The sequence below is a fragment of the Egretta garzetta genome, unplaced genomic scaffold, assembly GCF_000687185.1.
Source record: "Egretta garzetta isolate BGI_Z169 unplaced genomic scaffold, ASM68718v1 scaffold635, whole genome shotgun sequence".
NCBI classification, from domain to species: Eukaryota; Metazoa; Chordata; class Aves; order Pelecaniformes; family Ardeidae; genus Egretta; species Egretta garzetta.
Window position 1 is genome coordinate 322,166 of NW_009259710.1, and position 16,321 is coordinate 338,486.

Genomic DNA, 16,321 nt, shown 5'->3' on the forward strand with positions numbered 1-16,321 from the left:
TTTTCCATGATTTTAAATTATAAATTAAACAGTTTCTGTTTGGATTTACACATTGCTTGAATGTAAATTTACCAGCTGCTCTTGTATTTTGTGTGGGGTTGTTGTTGCTGTTGCCATTTGTACTACTGCTGACTGATATAGTACATGACCAAATTTACTGGGGACATTCAAAATGATTGCAATGCCTTTTGCTTAACAAGGTACAGCCAAAGGATTTGCTTCCCTTTGAGCACCATCCATCTGTGAGCGTTCTGCTTTGTAGAGAGATAGGACATCAGGTGTAAAACATGCTTCCATCGTTAACTAAAGTGCCTGTGCTAGAACTAAAATGCTGGCTTTCAACAGTTTTATGCTGTGGCTCGCCAGACTGCAAGTGGATGAAGCAGTCACAGAAAGAAAAAGCTTGCTCAAGCCCCGCGCAGAATGCTGACACACTTCAGAGAAACGACAAGGGACAGAACACTTGCTGCTCCAGCAGTAGCGAAGCCAAGCAAGGAGCTGACATCAGAACAACAAACAAAGCCAGAAACACCCTTCTGAAGCCACAGATCGACACCCACTGGAAATATGCAGCAAGGGCAATGAAAGGAAAAGCAGTAAGAGCCACTTGCCACTTTAATTAATTTACATGGAAGATTTTTCTGTTCTAGGCACTGCCATCTAGAGCCTGCTTCTGTGAAAGAGTCTGAACGTCAATACCAGCCATACCAAAAACATACATTTGTGCACTTCTTACTGCAGAATGTTCCTCCGTGGATCATTTTAAAATTATTTAACCAGGAAAAACTATTTTTATTCACCGATCATATAAGCGTAATTAAGTACGTATTTTTAGATCAGGAAATATAGATGCAGGACTACAGAAATGTAAACTGGAGTATAGATAAATTCGCTAGAAAAGTGGGAACGTGCTGAGTATGAAGCCCTCAAATACAGATGTTTTCATGAACATCAGTGCAACTATCGGTTAACTACAGCTTTTATTTTTGAATTTATAACTGAAATACACTGTCAGGAAAATCTGACTGGTTTTAGTTTACTAACCAAATTTTTTAACTAAAACTACTCAGACTCAATAAAAAGTGATGAAAACCTCTTCCTTATTACCTGGGTAGCATTTCGTGAACGCCCTCTTTAACCACGACGCTGGAGCATACATGCAGTACACTGCTTCAGTCCAGCAGGCACTACATGAATTGGGTTTCAAGGCAATACGTTATGCAAGGGTGTCGCCGTATGGGTATGACCATCAACATGCTTGGGTTATACGAACAGAACTACCGAACAGAGGTAGCACAAATGCTTACATGTCAAGGGACAATCCTTTCCTCTGCTCTATTACACAGTTTCAAATACTTTAAAAAATATTCAGGGTATGATTTACATTGAAAAATACTTTTCCAAGTAGTTGTCTTCACCTGTAAACCGAGAGGACTGAAATGAGAATTTTGTTCTGCCACTGGCTAGATAACTCCATCACCACATCCTCACTTCAGAACACCACTCTACCTGCCTGTGCAATCCTATCTTCTTTCATCCACCATATCCTGAAAAATCTTTAACTTGCTATTTGTAAGCTACTAAACCAGAGTGCTTTGAAATCCATGCATTAATACATTCTTTTTATTACTCCTTCCCCAGGTGCAAGACAGTTTATATTAAATCATCTTCCACCAGCTACAGTTTGTTGGAAGTCAAAGGAATAGCACAGGAAGTTCCCATCAGCATCCTACCACCTGGTTAGGTATTTGTACAAAACAATGTTACATAAATGCCAATGCTTTCACAGCACCTCGTAATCTTAGGAAATCTTTTTCTTTGGCTATGTATCACAGCGGAATGACCTAGGATGAAAAGCCATATTCACGACGACTTCAGTCTCAAGCGTACCTAGAACGCAGCTAAGTTTTCCCAACAGTAACAAAACTAAGAGTTAGACCCTGACCTTCACTTAAGCCTTTGGTGAAAATCCCACTTCCTTCTCTCTCACGAGGACTTCACCGTGTCTGCTGAAGTTGTTTAGCACCACATCACTTCCAGTAAGAGACAAAACAACAAAACACCATTCTGTGGCTCAAAATTTTTATGTGAACTGTCAAAACCAACCCCAAATTTCTTAAAGATGAAGTGAGATTATTATTTTTAAATGTTGAAAAATTAAATATTGATAGGCAACTTAAACCACGGATATTTTTTACAAATTGTATTAACTATCCCGTGGCAATTCTCTGAGCAACATTTTTCTTTAGTTTTATGTAAAACGGGTCATTAACCAAGACATTTCTCACTGCTGACAAAAACCAGCTTTCGACACTCTTTGTTCCTAGACCTTATAAACTTTACAACAGAGAACCTCAAAACTGTCGAGTGTCTCCACAAGCAACAGGAATATGGACAATTTCACTTGACGCCCAGGCTTTGACCCGAATGAACCCCAGTGATGCCAGCGTGCTGGAATGATTTACATGTACAGAATGCTGATAAAAAGGGAACCAGATGGAGCACCTTATTTAGCAAGGCTCACACATAAGTATGTGGTCGTATGAAGGACACAACCACTGAAAATTAACAAGTTTCTTGTCACAACTTCATCAGCAATTTATCTATCAATACATTTACGTGGGTAGACACGAGTAAAATCAACGAGCTGTAAAAGCCACGGACAATGTTCACTCTTACACCGTCACTAACATACGAACGAGAAAAGGCTTCTGCAGCTGTCTTCTGCCAAACTGACATACCGATCACAAATAACCAGCCTTAAACACATCCAGGCAGTTCAATGCAGGTATTTGCAATGCCAATTAGAATAAATCTTTGCCACGTTAAATAATATATGCTATTTAATCACCAATTACCTTTTTTCCCTGGGAACATGCAAAAAGTATTCACTGCCCTTGTTCTTATTGCCAAGGACTGAAATTATTTTACTGTGTTACTTTTACATAACGTGCATCAAAAGCCGAGTTAAAGCCTACGCAGATTTTAGCGGCTCACCAGTTTCATTTTACCTGGAGACTTTTTGCTTGATCTTGACTGCATCAGATAGGACTGGCGTGGCAACAGAGGTGACGATGGCAGCGACATTGAGACTCCTTTAGCCAAGTTCATTCTATAAGTATCCTCAGAGGCTGGCTGATTGCCAGTGGGAAAATCTGCATTGTGACCAGATGTTGCTATAACCTGGAAGGCATTCTCCGGGCAGGAGTCACCTGCTAAAAATAAAATGTTGTCACCCGTTATGTAAAATACCAAAATAAAAATCACAGAGTTGCATTGAAATACAAGTATTTAACATAGGAAAGCGCATTTGGCCAGCAACAACTCAGCACGACCCATCTTACTGTGCACCCTCCGCTGCAGAATCCAGATAACCACTAGAAAAGCTTAAATACACAAGTAGGCAAGATTTTATTTTAATGGAGACGGCAGGGGGAAGAAAAACCTCACTTTCAATGAAGTGCTTTCCAGATTTCATCCTTAGAGGTAAAACCAAGTTTCCTATGAAGATTCTTACAGATTAAAAGGTATTTTAGGAGCAGTGGGATACCGTGAAAGTCAGGAGCATCTGCAAATATTGCTGACTGAACTAGTTAAAGGAGGAGTTTAGTTGGGTTACCCTTTACGCTCAATTAAAAGGTGGATCACCAAAAGGTGCACTCACAGGCGGCCAGGCTAAGCTTTATCTTTCTGTTTTAAAACCAAGAGGTCCAGTTATCTGCGATTTGATGGCAACAGTGATTTTTTTTTGTCTACGGAAAAAACAAGCTCTTGGTTCACAACATACTCAGTGGCACATCAAAACAGGGAAATACCCTCAGAACAGAAATTTCTTGCTGGTGCAGAAATGCAATTTCAGCTAAATCAAGATTATATTTTCAAAACAACAGAAAAATGCATTGCTGACAGTAATGATTCAAAGGCAGCAAAAATACGTGTTGGGAGCGCTAGGGTTTTCCTAGCCAGATGACAGGAACAGAGCTGAAAAACAAATGTTAGCAACTATCTACGGCTTCTTTTTATATCCAAATTCGGGTATTGCTCAATAATTTACAGGAACTATTGCTGCAATTGAACTGGTATGACCAGAGATAAATCATAGCAAAACAGAACCGGTGCAAGGAGGGAAGAGAACGCCAGGGTATTTTTTAGGCAAGTCCATCTGCACCAAGCAGCCTGTCTGAAGCACTGGAACCCAAACACAACCAGAGAAGACCAACGAACAAGTACTATCTTTTCACATGGGAATCCCTCGTGCCAGGTTTATTTTCTTACAGTAAGGAAGCACTCCAGGCAAAGGTGGCTCTACAGGATCCGCGTTTCCTGCCCGCTCCGTTGTCATCCAACTGTTGCCGCCAGATTTCAGCGGCCGTTCCCCATTACCACGTCCCGCTACCGGCAGCATCAGCCGCACACAGTGAACTGCCGCGCTGCGTCAGAAGGAAGAAACCAAGCCTAACCCTCGGAGAAAAATCAAAATGTTTTTGTCAATTTAACTACCGCTCCCTTTTTTTACAGGTATGCATGGAAGATCAGAAAATCAAACATGCCTAAATGTTGCAGCCTAATTCCCCATTTCCAAAGGTGATGTATTTATTTGGGGGTTTTTCTAGACATACTTTTTTCCTCACAAGAGCCACACACGAAGACTTTGCATGACAAATGACCCTGCAGAATGCTGCGCTAGATTCAAACTTTTCTTAACATTTTGTAACTGTAAAGTTTATTCTCTTATTCCTCTGAAACCAACTAAACTACCACTTTCCAGAAGTTGTCCTCCCTGTTCAAACAAATATCGTAGGAACAGGTAATGACTTTAAGGAAAAAGCTCTAGTTCCATCAAGGCAAGGTGGAAATTAAGAACTAAGTAACTGTAACTTTATATTCTTTTTTTGAAATCCATTGCAACTATTATAGGAGTATAACTATTGGTTTAAAATCCTGGGAACTAGAAAAGCAACTTCAATGTTTTAGCAAGCTGGCTGTAACACACCTTAAAAAAAATACAGCCTAAGTGGATATTTAAAATAAAAAGACTAAATACTTCAGGTGCTATGATCACATAGATGGGATTTTTCTGAAACACCAAGATATCCCAATTACTGAGTTCCATTCCCTTTCAGTGAAAATCAAGGGCTAATTTTTTTACTCTGTTCTTTTAGAAACTAAACTTTCGCAATCGCTGTTTTCAAGCACAGATTTAGCATTAGGTATATTGTTATTTATAATTGAATACAGCCCATGTGACTTTGCTTCATCAGTCACTGAAGAACGCACAAACTTGTGATTCCATTTCTGCCTTCTAGCATGAGCAAAGCCCGAGGAAGCGGCACGGTAACGTAGCTAGCTACGGCTAGAAGACACTGGCACTCTTGTTGGGGTTTTTTACTAGATGCGTTGCCAAGGATGTAATTCAGGATTTGTGTAAGTCCTCTGGCTGGAATGCTGGGGGCGGGGGGCGTGTGCATGAGAGAGACAGGCGAGCAACAGGCAGACGTTACTTCCCCTTCAGGGTTACTCAGTCCACCTACCATTCCCTAATTTCTGTTTTCCCTTTTATTATGACAAAAGCCATCAGTGCTTAATTCATTGCCGTCTTAGTAGACTTGCAGATGTTGAATTACTCGTCACTTGCCCTGCCCTGCTGTACATGAAACGTTCCAGCGGGGAAGAGCGAGATGGGGCTGAACACACCGCCGGCGTAACTCTGAAGTTCAGATTATCTCATCCCGGCAGTAACCTGGAAAGTGCTTTACAGCCAGTACGGGTACAGCACTGCATCTTCGCAGGGTTGGTTACAGCAGCGCTCCTGTTTTTCTTTTGTCATATTTCCTGGCAGCACGGCTGTGCTGCGGGCAGAGTACAAAGCCCAGGCTGTCATGACTCAGATTTTAAGAGCAGTGTGACTTAAACCCCACGTATCCAAAGCATGTACCACAGAAATTCTCCTTTTCCATCACTTATTTTCCTGGTTTTACAAGTGTTTGCTTATTGTCACTCACATACCCACGTTTTTAAAATGCAACAGCTCTTTAGAGCGGAAGTCCCACCTTGAGACACCCAAGCGCACTGGCTTCAGCCTGCGAGGGCAGCGTAGCCCCAGTGATGCTGGAACACGCTTCAACAGTAATGAATTCTACCAAGGCAGAAAAAAGCGCGTTATAAACGCAAAATGGTTGGGATGCTAGGGAACAGCAGACAGCTATTAGACATGAATCATTCCCAGAAAGCAGGAACCACACCGTTGCTCCTCAGGACCTTTCTGAACACCGCTAACCAAAGGTGACACCGGTAACCCCCATCTGTGACCTCAAACAGCAAAACCAGCAGGAACAGAAGGGAACCAACAGAGCTCATAGACCACAACCCTCCGAACACCGGCCCAGCCACAGGCACAAACCAGTTCCACCGGGTGAAGAACTCCCCATAGACCCCCATGGCCCAAGATCTCCTCTAGCAGGAACAGACAGCAAACAGGAACCTGCGGGGCTTGAATGCCAAAACCTCACGTGGACCCCAGGGGCCGTTCACAGAGAAGTAACCGGCTGATGGCAACCAGGAGGCACTTTCGGGTGAGGCAGTCCCCCCGTTCGTGAACAGCTAGGCTGGTAACAGGGTAAGCTGGATAACCGCTTGCTCGGTCTTCTCCCTTCCCCACGCACCTCCTCAGGGTTATCCTCCGCACCGGTCTGCTCCCTAGCAGAAGTAAACACACTCTCACCCCTCAAAAAGGGAGCAGGAGGTAAAGAAAAGGGGTGTGGGGGCAAGCGTGCAGGAGAGCGGAACTGGGCAGAAGATTTGGAAACATCCCTGTCTCCAGCTGATGCTGGGATGAGACTCACCTTTCTTTCGCTCTACAAAAAAGCTGTGGGCAGGCTGGGGGGGTCCAGAGCAGGGCCACCAGGATGCTCCAAAGGCTGGGAAGCCTCTCTCAGCCTTATGGGGATGGGCTGAGAGCTGGGTTTGTTCAGCCTGGAGCAAAGGAGGCTCAGGGGGGATCTCATCCCCATGTCCCAGTACCTAAGGGGTGCCTACACGGAAGATGGGAACTCCCTTTGCACAAGGAGCCTCATGGAGAGGACAAGGGAGCATGGTCACAAGTTGCTCTTGGGGAGATTCCCATTGGACATGAGAGGGAAATTTTTCCCCATGAGAACAGCCAACCGCTGGAATGATCTCCCCAGGGGAGGGGTTGGCTCCGCCACATTGGGCACTTCCAAGCCTCAGCTGGGCAGGGTGCTGGGCCATCTTGTCTAGGCTGGGCTCTGGCCCAGAAAGGCTGGGCCAGATGGTCCTTGAGGTCCCTTCCAACCTGGGACTCCATGATTCTTCACCACATACAATGGAGTCGCAGTGGGAGGAGCGGCTGCTCCACGCCAAGTTCAGCCTGCGAGATGCTGAGTTCCCGCAGGGACAACCCAGCTCAGCTGCGCACTGCAGCACTTGCGGACAGACACGGTCAGGCTCATGGGTCTGCATCCCAGGGAGAGTTACAGGACAAAAACCAGAGGCAGATGACCTCTATCTCTTGGTCCTATGGCTCTCTAAATGGACCTACACCATTGATTATTCTTGCAGTACAGCACCCACGCAAGTAATGTTATTTATGGCTGGCGATAGTTAAATTACACGTGTGATAACACAGGGTGGCAAGCTTCATTCTATATGCTCACATCATCCTTTCCTAAGTCTCTGAACCTATCCTGTATATTTAGTTCATCCTAACCCTGCATTTTCTGTTTTGTACAAATTGGGCTGACGCCCAAATCTACACATTTCATCTAACTTAGAGCAAATTTCCTGTAAGATACTTGGATCTACATGTATGACAAGACAGAGCCCAAATTAACAAGCTTACAGGATCCACAAGGTTACAACAACTTGATATTATTAGGAAAAAATACTAGAAAAAGCCATGAGTACCAGCTGTCAAAATACAGTTTGTTAGGATGCCCAAATAAAACTAAAGCCACACACCGATGCACACAGAAAACCGAAATTATCTGTTACTGACTTAAAGGTTAGTAACTTCAAATATCTTAGCTACCAGAACAGTACTTTAAATGTACATGTCTTGGTCTCCACCCCCATGTGGAACAGCCAAGCACCAGTTCTAGAAGAGGAGGAAGATGACCTCTCGCAAGTTTTTAAATAACATCAAACTGAAACATAAGGAAAGGTCCTGTGAAATCCGACTTCCTTATTTTTAAAACCTCCGAGCTGTACATTTTCCAATGCCAAGTAGCCTCCGGACAAAAAAGTTTCATAAGCGTCAATCAACACCAGAGTTCTTACCCAGTGGTCAAAGTAACCATGGAAACAACTTAATAGCTTTAAAAACCACACACAAAAAGCTGTGAGAATGGAAATCAAATCCCAATTTAGTTGCACCTAGGGATGCAACTGAAAGGCATAATCTGATTAACAAACTAGGGGGTTTTCCTTAAGATACAAAAACATACACGGATGGCTGACTGAATGATTCTGTAGAGCCTAAAAGAGAACTTGAACTTTAAGATAAACTAACCCTTCTCCTGAATAGAGGGGATAACGAAGAAAAACACCTTTACAGTGCATATGTCAGCATTAAACACCATAAACCACATCTAATTCTTCATCCAATGTAAGTTGCTTAGAAACCAGAAGACTGACTTGACCAAAATACATAAAATAGATGTAAACTGGTGTTTGGTGCAAGTGCTGGAATTCAGATTATTGTAACAGGAAGGAACAGGACCACAACCTTCAAAACGGCAAAACCTAAACCAGTGAAAATGCCGACTCCTTCAGCCCGAACAGGGACAGTGACTACGGAACCGCCAACGTCCCACAGGCTTCTCTCCATACGCGTTTCTGAGATGGCCGATCTTGTCTTTTTCTCCCTTAACCTAACCACTGAAGGGAAACAAAAGACTCTCAACCCACTAAAAAAAACCAAACGTATCTGGTACAAAATTGTGCTGTAGCAGAAGAAATCTCACATTCTGCAGTTCTGCTTAAGACATTTAAAAAAAAAAAAAAAAAATGTTAACACTACAGGGTCCTCACAGGTTCCTTGCAAGCACCACGGGGTGAAGTGCACCGACAGCACCTCCCAAACAAATGAGAACTTGACCGTAACAGCCCAGCTCTGACCAGATTACCCTGGCGTGAACTGGAAAGCAAAGCAGCAGAACACAACTTTGCCATGTACCACTTGCAGGCTTTGCACTTTTGTAACACATTTGGGGCAGGAGAGCAGAAGGTGGCAAAAACCTGGGTACGACTGCTAGCCACCGTTGGGAGGAGAGAACGCTAGCAGGGCTGCTCCAGGGCTACCTGCCCACCAAGGCCACCGCTGGCCTGGGTCGACAGCCCGGAGACCAGTGCACAGCGACAAGAAAGCAGCCGGCGTTCCCCGCAGGAGAGCACAGCCAGCATTCAGCCTGGCGGCTGCCTTAGGCTCAACCCGCTTGCTCACCCTGCAAACTGCCCTGACGTTTCTGCTGGAACGGAGGAATCGCTGAATTTGTCAGGCACTGGTGTCGTGGCGGTGGTGTTGGATCTGTGAGGGTGGCAGAGCAGTGGAAGGGGCTGCAGAGTCTCTGTCTCCGGAGGCTCCCAAAAGCCGAGCGGGCACTGTGCCGGGGAGCCGCGGTGCTGCAGCCCTGGGGTAACTCAGGCACACAGAGCCATCGCCGGGCTCTTGTGGGGCTCTTGGGAGAAGCTTCACCACAGAGAGCTGAAAAGGTGAGCTGAATTGGTGCAAGTCCCTGGCTGGTTTAGAGCAAGCGTAATGGTCAGAGTTGAGATGGAATTAAATCACACTGACACGGCGAATGTGCAGAAGACTGTAATGACAATTAACTACTGCTGGGTTATTTTTTAGCTGCTTCCCATGAGGCTTCTGGTCTCTTCACAGCAAGCGCCCCACGGTACCTCTGTGAAAACTGCGGAGGTTTGAAGACCGGCACAGGCAGCAAACTGAACCAGTCCACGTGCACACGCCGCGCTACCGAAAGACAGACTGTCTCTGCAAACAGGAACATCCAACGTCCAGGTGTGCTTGCACATTACTGCTGACACTTGCTTTTGCTTCGTAGGATGCTTTTCATCCTAACAAATGGTAAGAGAAGATAAGACTTTACAGACAAGTTCAGAAGGAAATTACGAGTGGGCAAAAGAAATCAGTTGTATGGCACGAGGAAAGCCATTCAGCCGGAAAGCGCTTTCCACAACAAGGCATCACTATGTCTTAAGTAATAACAAACTGCTTAAGGATTACCCAAACTGTGGGTTTGGTGTTTTAAAAACCAGTTTTCTTCTACATTCCATTCCCATCCCGTGTTTCAACAGAACTGACGGGCAACTGTAGACAGCACTCTGTGGCATGGTTCAAGTGACTGTGGGTAAGGAGCTTTATGTTAACTGCAAAACGCTGACAACTGCTCTCCAAGGGATCTGTGTCTTTCAAAATTAAAATACTTGTACACACGCATCAGGTCCGACTTAGCGAGAAGGCAACCTAGGAGGACAGGAGGAGCCAAGTGAGCTGGCCTTTCCCACAGGAGCAAGGTAACCACTCGCACCACTACCAACACTGAGCAGGAGCTGAAGAAAAAAATCACAGCAAGTGAAGTAGTTCATCAGCTGGCCATTGGGGTAAGCAACAGCTTCTGCCATGCAAAATATATCCACTGGGAAGAGATCAACATTTAATTCTTTTGCTCTTGAGGCTCTGGAGAGACCAGAAAAAGGGAGAAACTAGCCTGGAGTGGGAAGAAAACTCATTACAGCCTGAGGACCAGAAGCAGAGGAGTACATGGAGCGAGAGAAGAACCACGAATGATCAGAATAAAAGGTCCAAAAGGACGATCTTTGCCAACTGTGCTCGCAGTGGACATTATTTGCTCACTTTCTGGCATTTATTTCTGGACTCCGGATTACTTTTCCAGTACACAAAATACTAGTGTTCTCTTGTAGGGCTTACTTAAAAAACCGAACAATTTTTAAAGAAAACAGTGATAAATAGAGGTTATTAAGACCACTGAAGTCATTTCCATTTGTGTGTTCCAAGGGCAGGATCTTTTTTGTTGTTGTTTATACGTACATGGGATGTATCACTGGAATTAGCTTCTGGGAAAAGGCACTCACCACATTAAATACTCACTGCTCAGCAAAAAGAGGACTTTAAACTCTTAAGTAACTGTCAACAGCCGCAGAGAGTGGGCAAAGCAGCACAGAATAATCAAAACCAGCTCCATATTTTAAGCATGAAACAATACTTCTTCTGTTGCAAGATATTTTTAGAGTAACAACAGAAAGTCAAACTGAAGCTTGAAAGCATTCCAGTACAAGTTCAACGTTCCAGCTAGAGGATTTGTACCTTATGCAGCACAATGTCCCTTTGCACTTCAAATTCAAAGCCTGACATCATAGAGTTTGGACAGAAAAAGCCAAGTGAATTTGCATATTTAGTTTTCAAATGCAAACCTGTTTTATTTAATGATTTCAGCCCTTTCAATTTGGCAGAAGGGCCTCTGAGGCGCTTGATGCGCTCAGCTTGGTTGCAAGCATTAGTCAGGCAGAAACGTTTAACGGGACATAACGCAAGGAAGGTGGGGTTCAAACATGCATTTAACTAAACGAGTTCAGCTGAGAGTCGACCCCTACTGCTACAGGGAAGCAACTCTGAAAATGCTTGATTTTAAAATAATGATTAAGTAGTGGGTTTTAATAAAAGATTAGGCCTTCTTGCACAGCGACTTCACTTTTAAAGTAGCAATTTGGTTGCCATTAGCAAAACAAATTGTGCCGGTGAATTTAAGCCCATTTCTGTTTATCGTTCAAAGGGCTGCGCGTCAGGCTTGTAACAGCGGCCTGTGCCGTAGGAAAGGGGGGAAGAGAGAGCAATGGCAGCACATCATGCGAGCAATCACAGCTCATGCCTTTTCAGAAAGAATACTAAGTGTAATCTCAGTTTCTTAATTGTATCTGATCACATGTGAAACAAGGAAGAAATTTCAAATTCACAGATTTCACCCAACTTGTTCAGTATAAAAAGTTGATGAAGAGCAAGGCTTACAAAAAAGCAACTAAGAGTATGGCAAGCTACAACAGAACATAATGCAGAAATAAAAGTGTCCATTCTATCCTAACATTCAAAAACTCTGTACGCTCATATGCAGGTTGAAGATACTTATATAAAGATACTGGAATACAAGGAGGAGGAAAACCAAAGGAAATTAAGTCCCCAAAAAATTGTAAAAAATTAAGTCTGATCTGTAGGCAAATCAAACAAATCCAAGAAAGATTTATTAATATTGAACTTTTTTGTAGCCCAAATTAAAAAAAAAAAAAAAATCTTAATATGAAGACAATCTCTGGAAGTACAATGCATGCGAATATATGAGCACTTTAATGGCTTTTATTTATATCCAGAAATCAAAACCACTGACCTCATTTCTCCAGACTCTACCTTCAAAGCACTGCAGTACTACATTCTAAACATTATTTTTGTTGACATAATCATTGTCCCTTCTTATTTGAGCACTACAGGAATGTCCAACAAGCCTTTAAGCCGAAATACCTGGAAGTCCCAACTACTTACCAGTTTAATTCCTACTGCACTCAACGACGTTTTCATGCATACTGTACACTGCATTTGATGTTAAACTTCTGATGGGGCTGAGTGCAGGAAGAACACTGCAAACCAAGCACAATGCTCCCATTATGCGTGTTCCTTCAGGCCTGATACTGGGTCAACAGAACGACAATGCTCATGCTACTAAAAAGCCATCTGAAATAATTGAGCATGTTCTGTAGAAATTTAATACACAGGATTTTCTTTTCTTTTTAAGTTGAAATACATTGCAAGTATTTTATACTGAATGGTCTCTTGCTTAGTAAGTAAAAAAAAAAAAAAAAAAAAATGCAGATTCCCAGAATGCAGGCAAGTTGCTGGCTTTGGGACAGCTGAAGAAACCAAACATTAATTATACACTGCAAAGCAGCCGGCAGCATATAAACCCAGCAGGAAATGCTAATACAAATCCATCTCTGAAGCATTTTTATGCATTTAAGAACAAGTAGCTGAGTACAACTTCTGCTAAACCAATCATAATTTAGAAGTGGTTTTTGTTTATATTCTGAAGCTTATGATGAATATTCTTTATACTGTCACCTCCTCATGGACACAGACAAGACTTGCAGGGAACCCTGCAGAACTTGAGGTCAAACAACAGTCTCCTGGCTCCAATTTCTTGAGTTGTGACGCTAGGACACAAAGCTCCTGTGCTATACTAAAATAAAAAAGGTCGGTTCCTTCCGAGAGAGGCTGGGGGCAGAGAATCTCCCAGTGGCTACAGAGGTGAATTTAAAAACCTCAAGGGAAGAAACTGGAAAACATACGATCCACGATTGACTATGAAGAACGCAGAGGGGAGAGAGCAGAAAGACATTTCCAAGGTAGTTAGAAAGGGTAGAAATAAAGACAAAGAGAGGAGATAATCTTAAATCTAGAAAATAAAGTCCATTAACAAAACAAAGGCAAAAGGCAAAGAATAAGGAAGGAAAACGGGTGCCCCAAGCAGAAGTGGTGAGGAGTAGGGAGCGTTACACCCACAGGACCCCCAGCAAAAGACTGGGCCTGCTGCTTCTTACCAGAAAGGCACCTTCTGAAGGGCCTGGGAACTCTTCAGAGTTTGAAGAGATAATATTTATTTGATGATAATAACCTGACAATTTTTACTTTGTTTCTGAGACTGAATGCAAACCTTGAGAAACAAAGGCAAACCGAGAGGAACGGCTGTGTATTCCCAGTGCAGCGTTCATAAGCCGGTATAAAACCAGAGATTGCTTTCCGGGACACACCAGTTAACGTTCCCGTTTCCCTCTTCCTGCTTGGCTCCACACATTCACAGAACAGCTTTCTGTTACTTTAATGTGGCAGGCGCAGACCGGGGTTGTTCTTCCCCTCGAGTTCTGTCCTTCACCAAGTACGTCCATGGCTTGAATGGAAGGAAGGGGGAGAGGACAAAACAAAAATCGACTTACAGGTAAGTATTTCCATACAACAGAACTAACTGTGTCTGATGGGCTGTAAAGGACAGATTGCTTCATATTGCAGAGGGGAAAAAAAAAAAAAGATGGATGCAGAAAGAGTTGGATGCCTGGGTCAAAAAATTGGTTTGTTTGAAATTCTGTTCCTCTGGCACATCAGATTGCCCAAGTACAGTATCAACTGCCTTGCCTTCCAATGCGGGTTTAGAAGTAAGTTTAGCAAGGTTTTGAAAAGTTGCTCTACGCATAGACAATGTGCTGTCAACACTGCTCTTTCCATCTACATTCACCTATGTTTGCACATACCGCTATACAGCCGTGTACGTTATTACGTACGTGCACGTTTAAACACACAAATTTTGCTTCCTTCAGATCTTACCTAATCCTACAAGAGCACCGCATCTATCGGTGCCTCCCAGCCACGTCTAAATAAACCCACTTTAATAAAACAACTGTAGAAGGAAGAATTATTGCGGAAGGAACGGCAGGATCAGCGCCCAGCCAGGAGTGCCAGCGTACTGCTGCTGGAGGAGCCCAAGGGGCCGTCCTGCCAGCCAACAGCGAGATTCCCACGCGACAACCCCTCCCACCAGTTGGTTCCACACAGACCCTCTGCCAGCCCGTAGCCTAGCACTTGGCTCTCCCCCCTGAAAGCATCAGCGCTAATTCTTGCAACCCTCTTTTTCAAGATAACCCTGGATTTTAAGTTATTAAAACCTGTAATTAACACACCCAGCAGCTAGATTTCAAAAATGTTATGCGTGTCTTCAGCTCTTAAGCTCTTATGTCAGGGCAAGCAAGGGAATTCTGACATTAAAATCCATACGAGCTGTTTTTTTAAAAAAGCCTTAGTTTCTTTTGGTTCTTTAACCCTTTCACAGACGTTTTAAGGCTGCAGTCGTGCCTTCAATCTGGGCAGAGAAGGCCCCGTTCCCACCCGCGCCGGTTCCGCGAGGCTGCCGTGCCAACGGGAAGTTCCATTCAGCAAAACAGGAACCGTCCCACGCCGCTCCGAGTTACGCAGACTTCCCGGCGTTCCTTTTGTACACAAACAAACCCAGGGGACAGCGGGGGTTACTGCAGTTTAAGAAAGAGCTATTGCAGTTTAGCCCAAGCCTCTCGCGATGGGACTTCAGTTAGAGTGGAACCATCACCAGACCGAGCCTGCAGGAGCTCCTGCGCCCCTGCGGCTCTCCGCTGCCGGCCAGGATGCGGCGCGTGCTGCATTCGCCCACACCCCTTCGCAGAAGCTTGCAAGCACATTCACACGGCCTTTCTGAAACAACTACGGCAGCTTAAGATTTTGCCACCTTTTAGCTGTCCAGAATTACTCCCTGAACTGAGTAAATACTGAAAAGAGACTGCAGAAGTCCTCCTAATGGAGGGGAATTTGGCATTTCTGAGCTGCGCTCTCTCATCTGCTTCCTGCTATATCCTGGAGCTCCGAGAAACCTGAAGATTCTTTCAAAACTTCATCAGCAAAAAAATCAAATCCCTATATGCCCATGAAGCTGAGCAAAGCATCTAGATTTGCTGTGGCATTACTCTCAAACAGTGGCCAGAAGGACAGATGCTTCCACATTAACCCTCTCCCCAGTTTCTGCACGGTTCCTCAGAGTGGGAAATTTTAAGAGTTGTTGTTATTAAGGACGTGAAGGGCCACAAAATGGGACAACTCTACAATTAAAAAAAAAATTTAATTTCTCATTGTTTGGAGTTTAAGGACCAGGGAGAGGAGCAAGCAAAAAAATAAGCTCTACAGAGACCAGCGTCCGCTGCCTTGCTTCAGGTCATCTCTAAAGCTGAGGAACGTCTTGCAGCCAGAAGAACTGCAGGGTCCTTTGGAACAAAAGTCAAAACTACTAAACTGAACACAGCTTCAGAGGAGCCCTGGGTGTAACACAGCACAGGACGCACACGTTTATTTTCCATCTTTTCACAACATCTTCCAATACAAAATAAGCCAAAATCTCTGGAATCTACTGTATAAATTAATGACTTCCTTTTATAAAGGGGCTCCCGCACTCGTCATTACTCTGGCTTTCACCAGCCAGGCATTACTCACCCGTTTTTCCCATTACTTGGGTTCTGTAACATTCAACTCGTACATAAGCTCTAGAGCTTTGCGTGAAAAACAAAACAAAAATCCCAAACCAAACACTAAACCAAACCCAGGCCCCCACTCTAACACTCCCCTTGCCGTTCGGAAATGCAGCAGCACTGTAGCTGTAGAAACAATGGGAGAAAAGCCTTCCTCTGGCACACATCAATCCAGACAGAT

The 16,321-nt window shown here is 43.9% G+C and overlaps 1 protein-coding gene across 4 annotated transcripts in view; it reads right to left on the reverse strand.

Annotated features, from left to right (window-relative positions):
- The window catches only part of TANC1 (tetratricopeptide repeat, ankyrin repeat and coiled-coil containing 1), a 105,557-nt gene that overhangs the window by 48,152 nt on the left and 41,084 nt on the right, over positions 1–16,321 (reverse strand). For 3 of the 4 annotated variants that reach the window (XM_035894458.1, XM_035894456.1, XM_035894457.1), the window contains exon 3: positions 3,012–3,215. In XM_035894458.1, coding sequence (XP_035750351.1) covers positions 3,012–3,215 — 204 coding nt within the window. The remainder of the gene's footprint in view (positions 1–3,011; positions 3,216–16,321) is intronic. The other variant, XM_009639020.2, reaches the window with a different exon arrangement.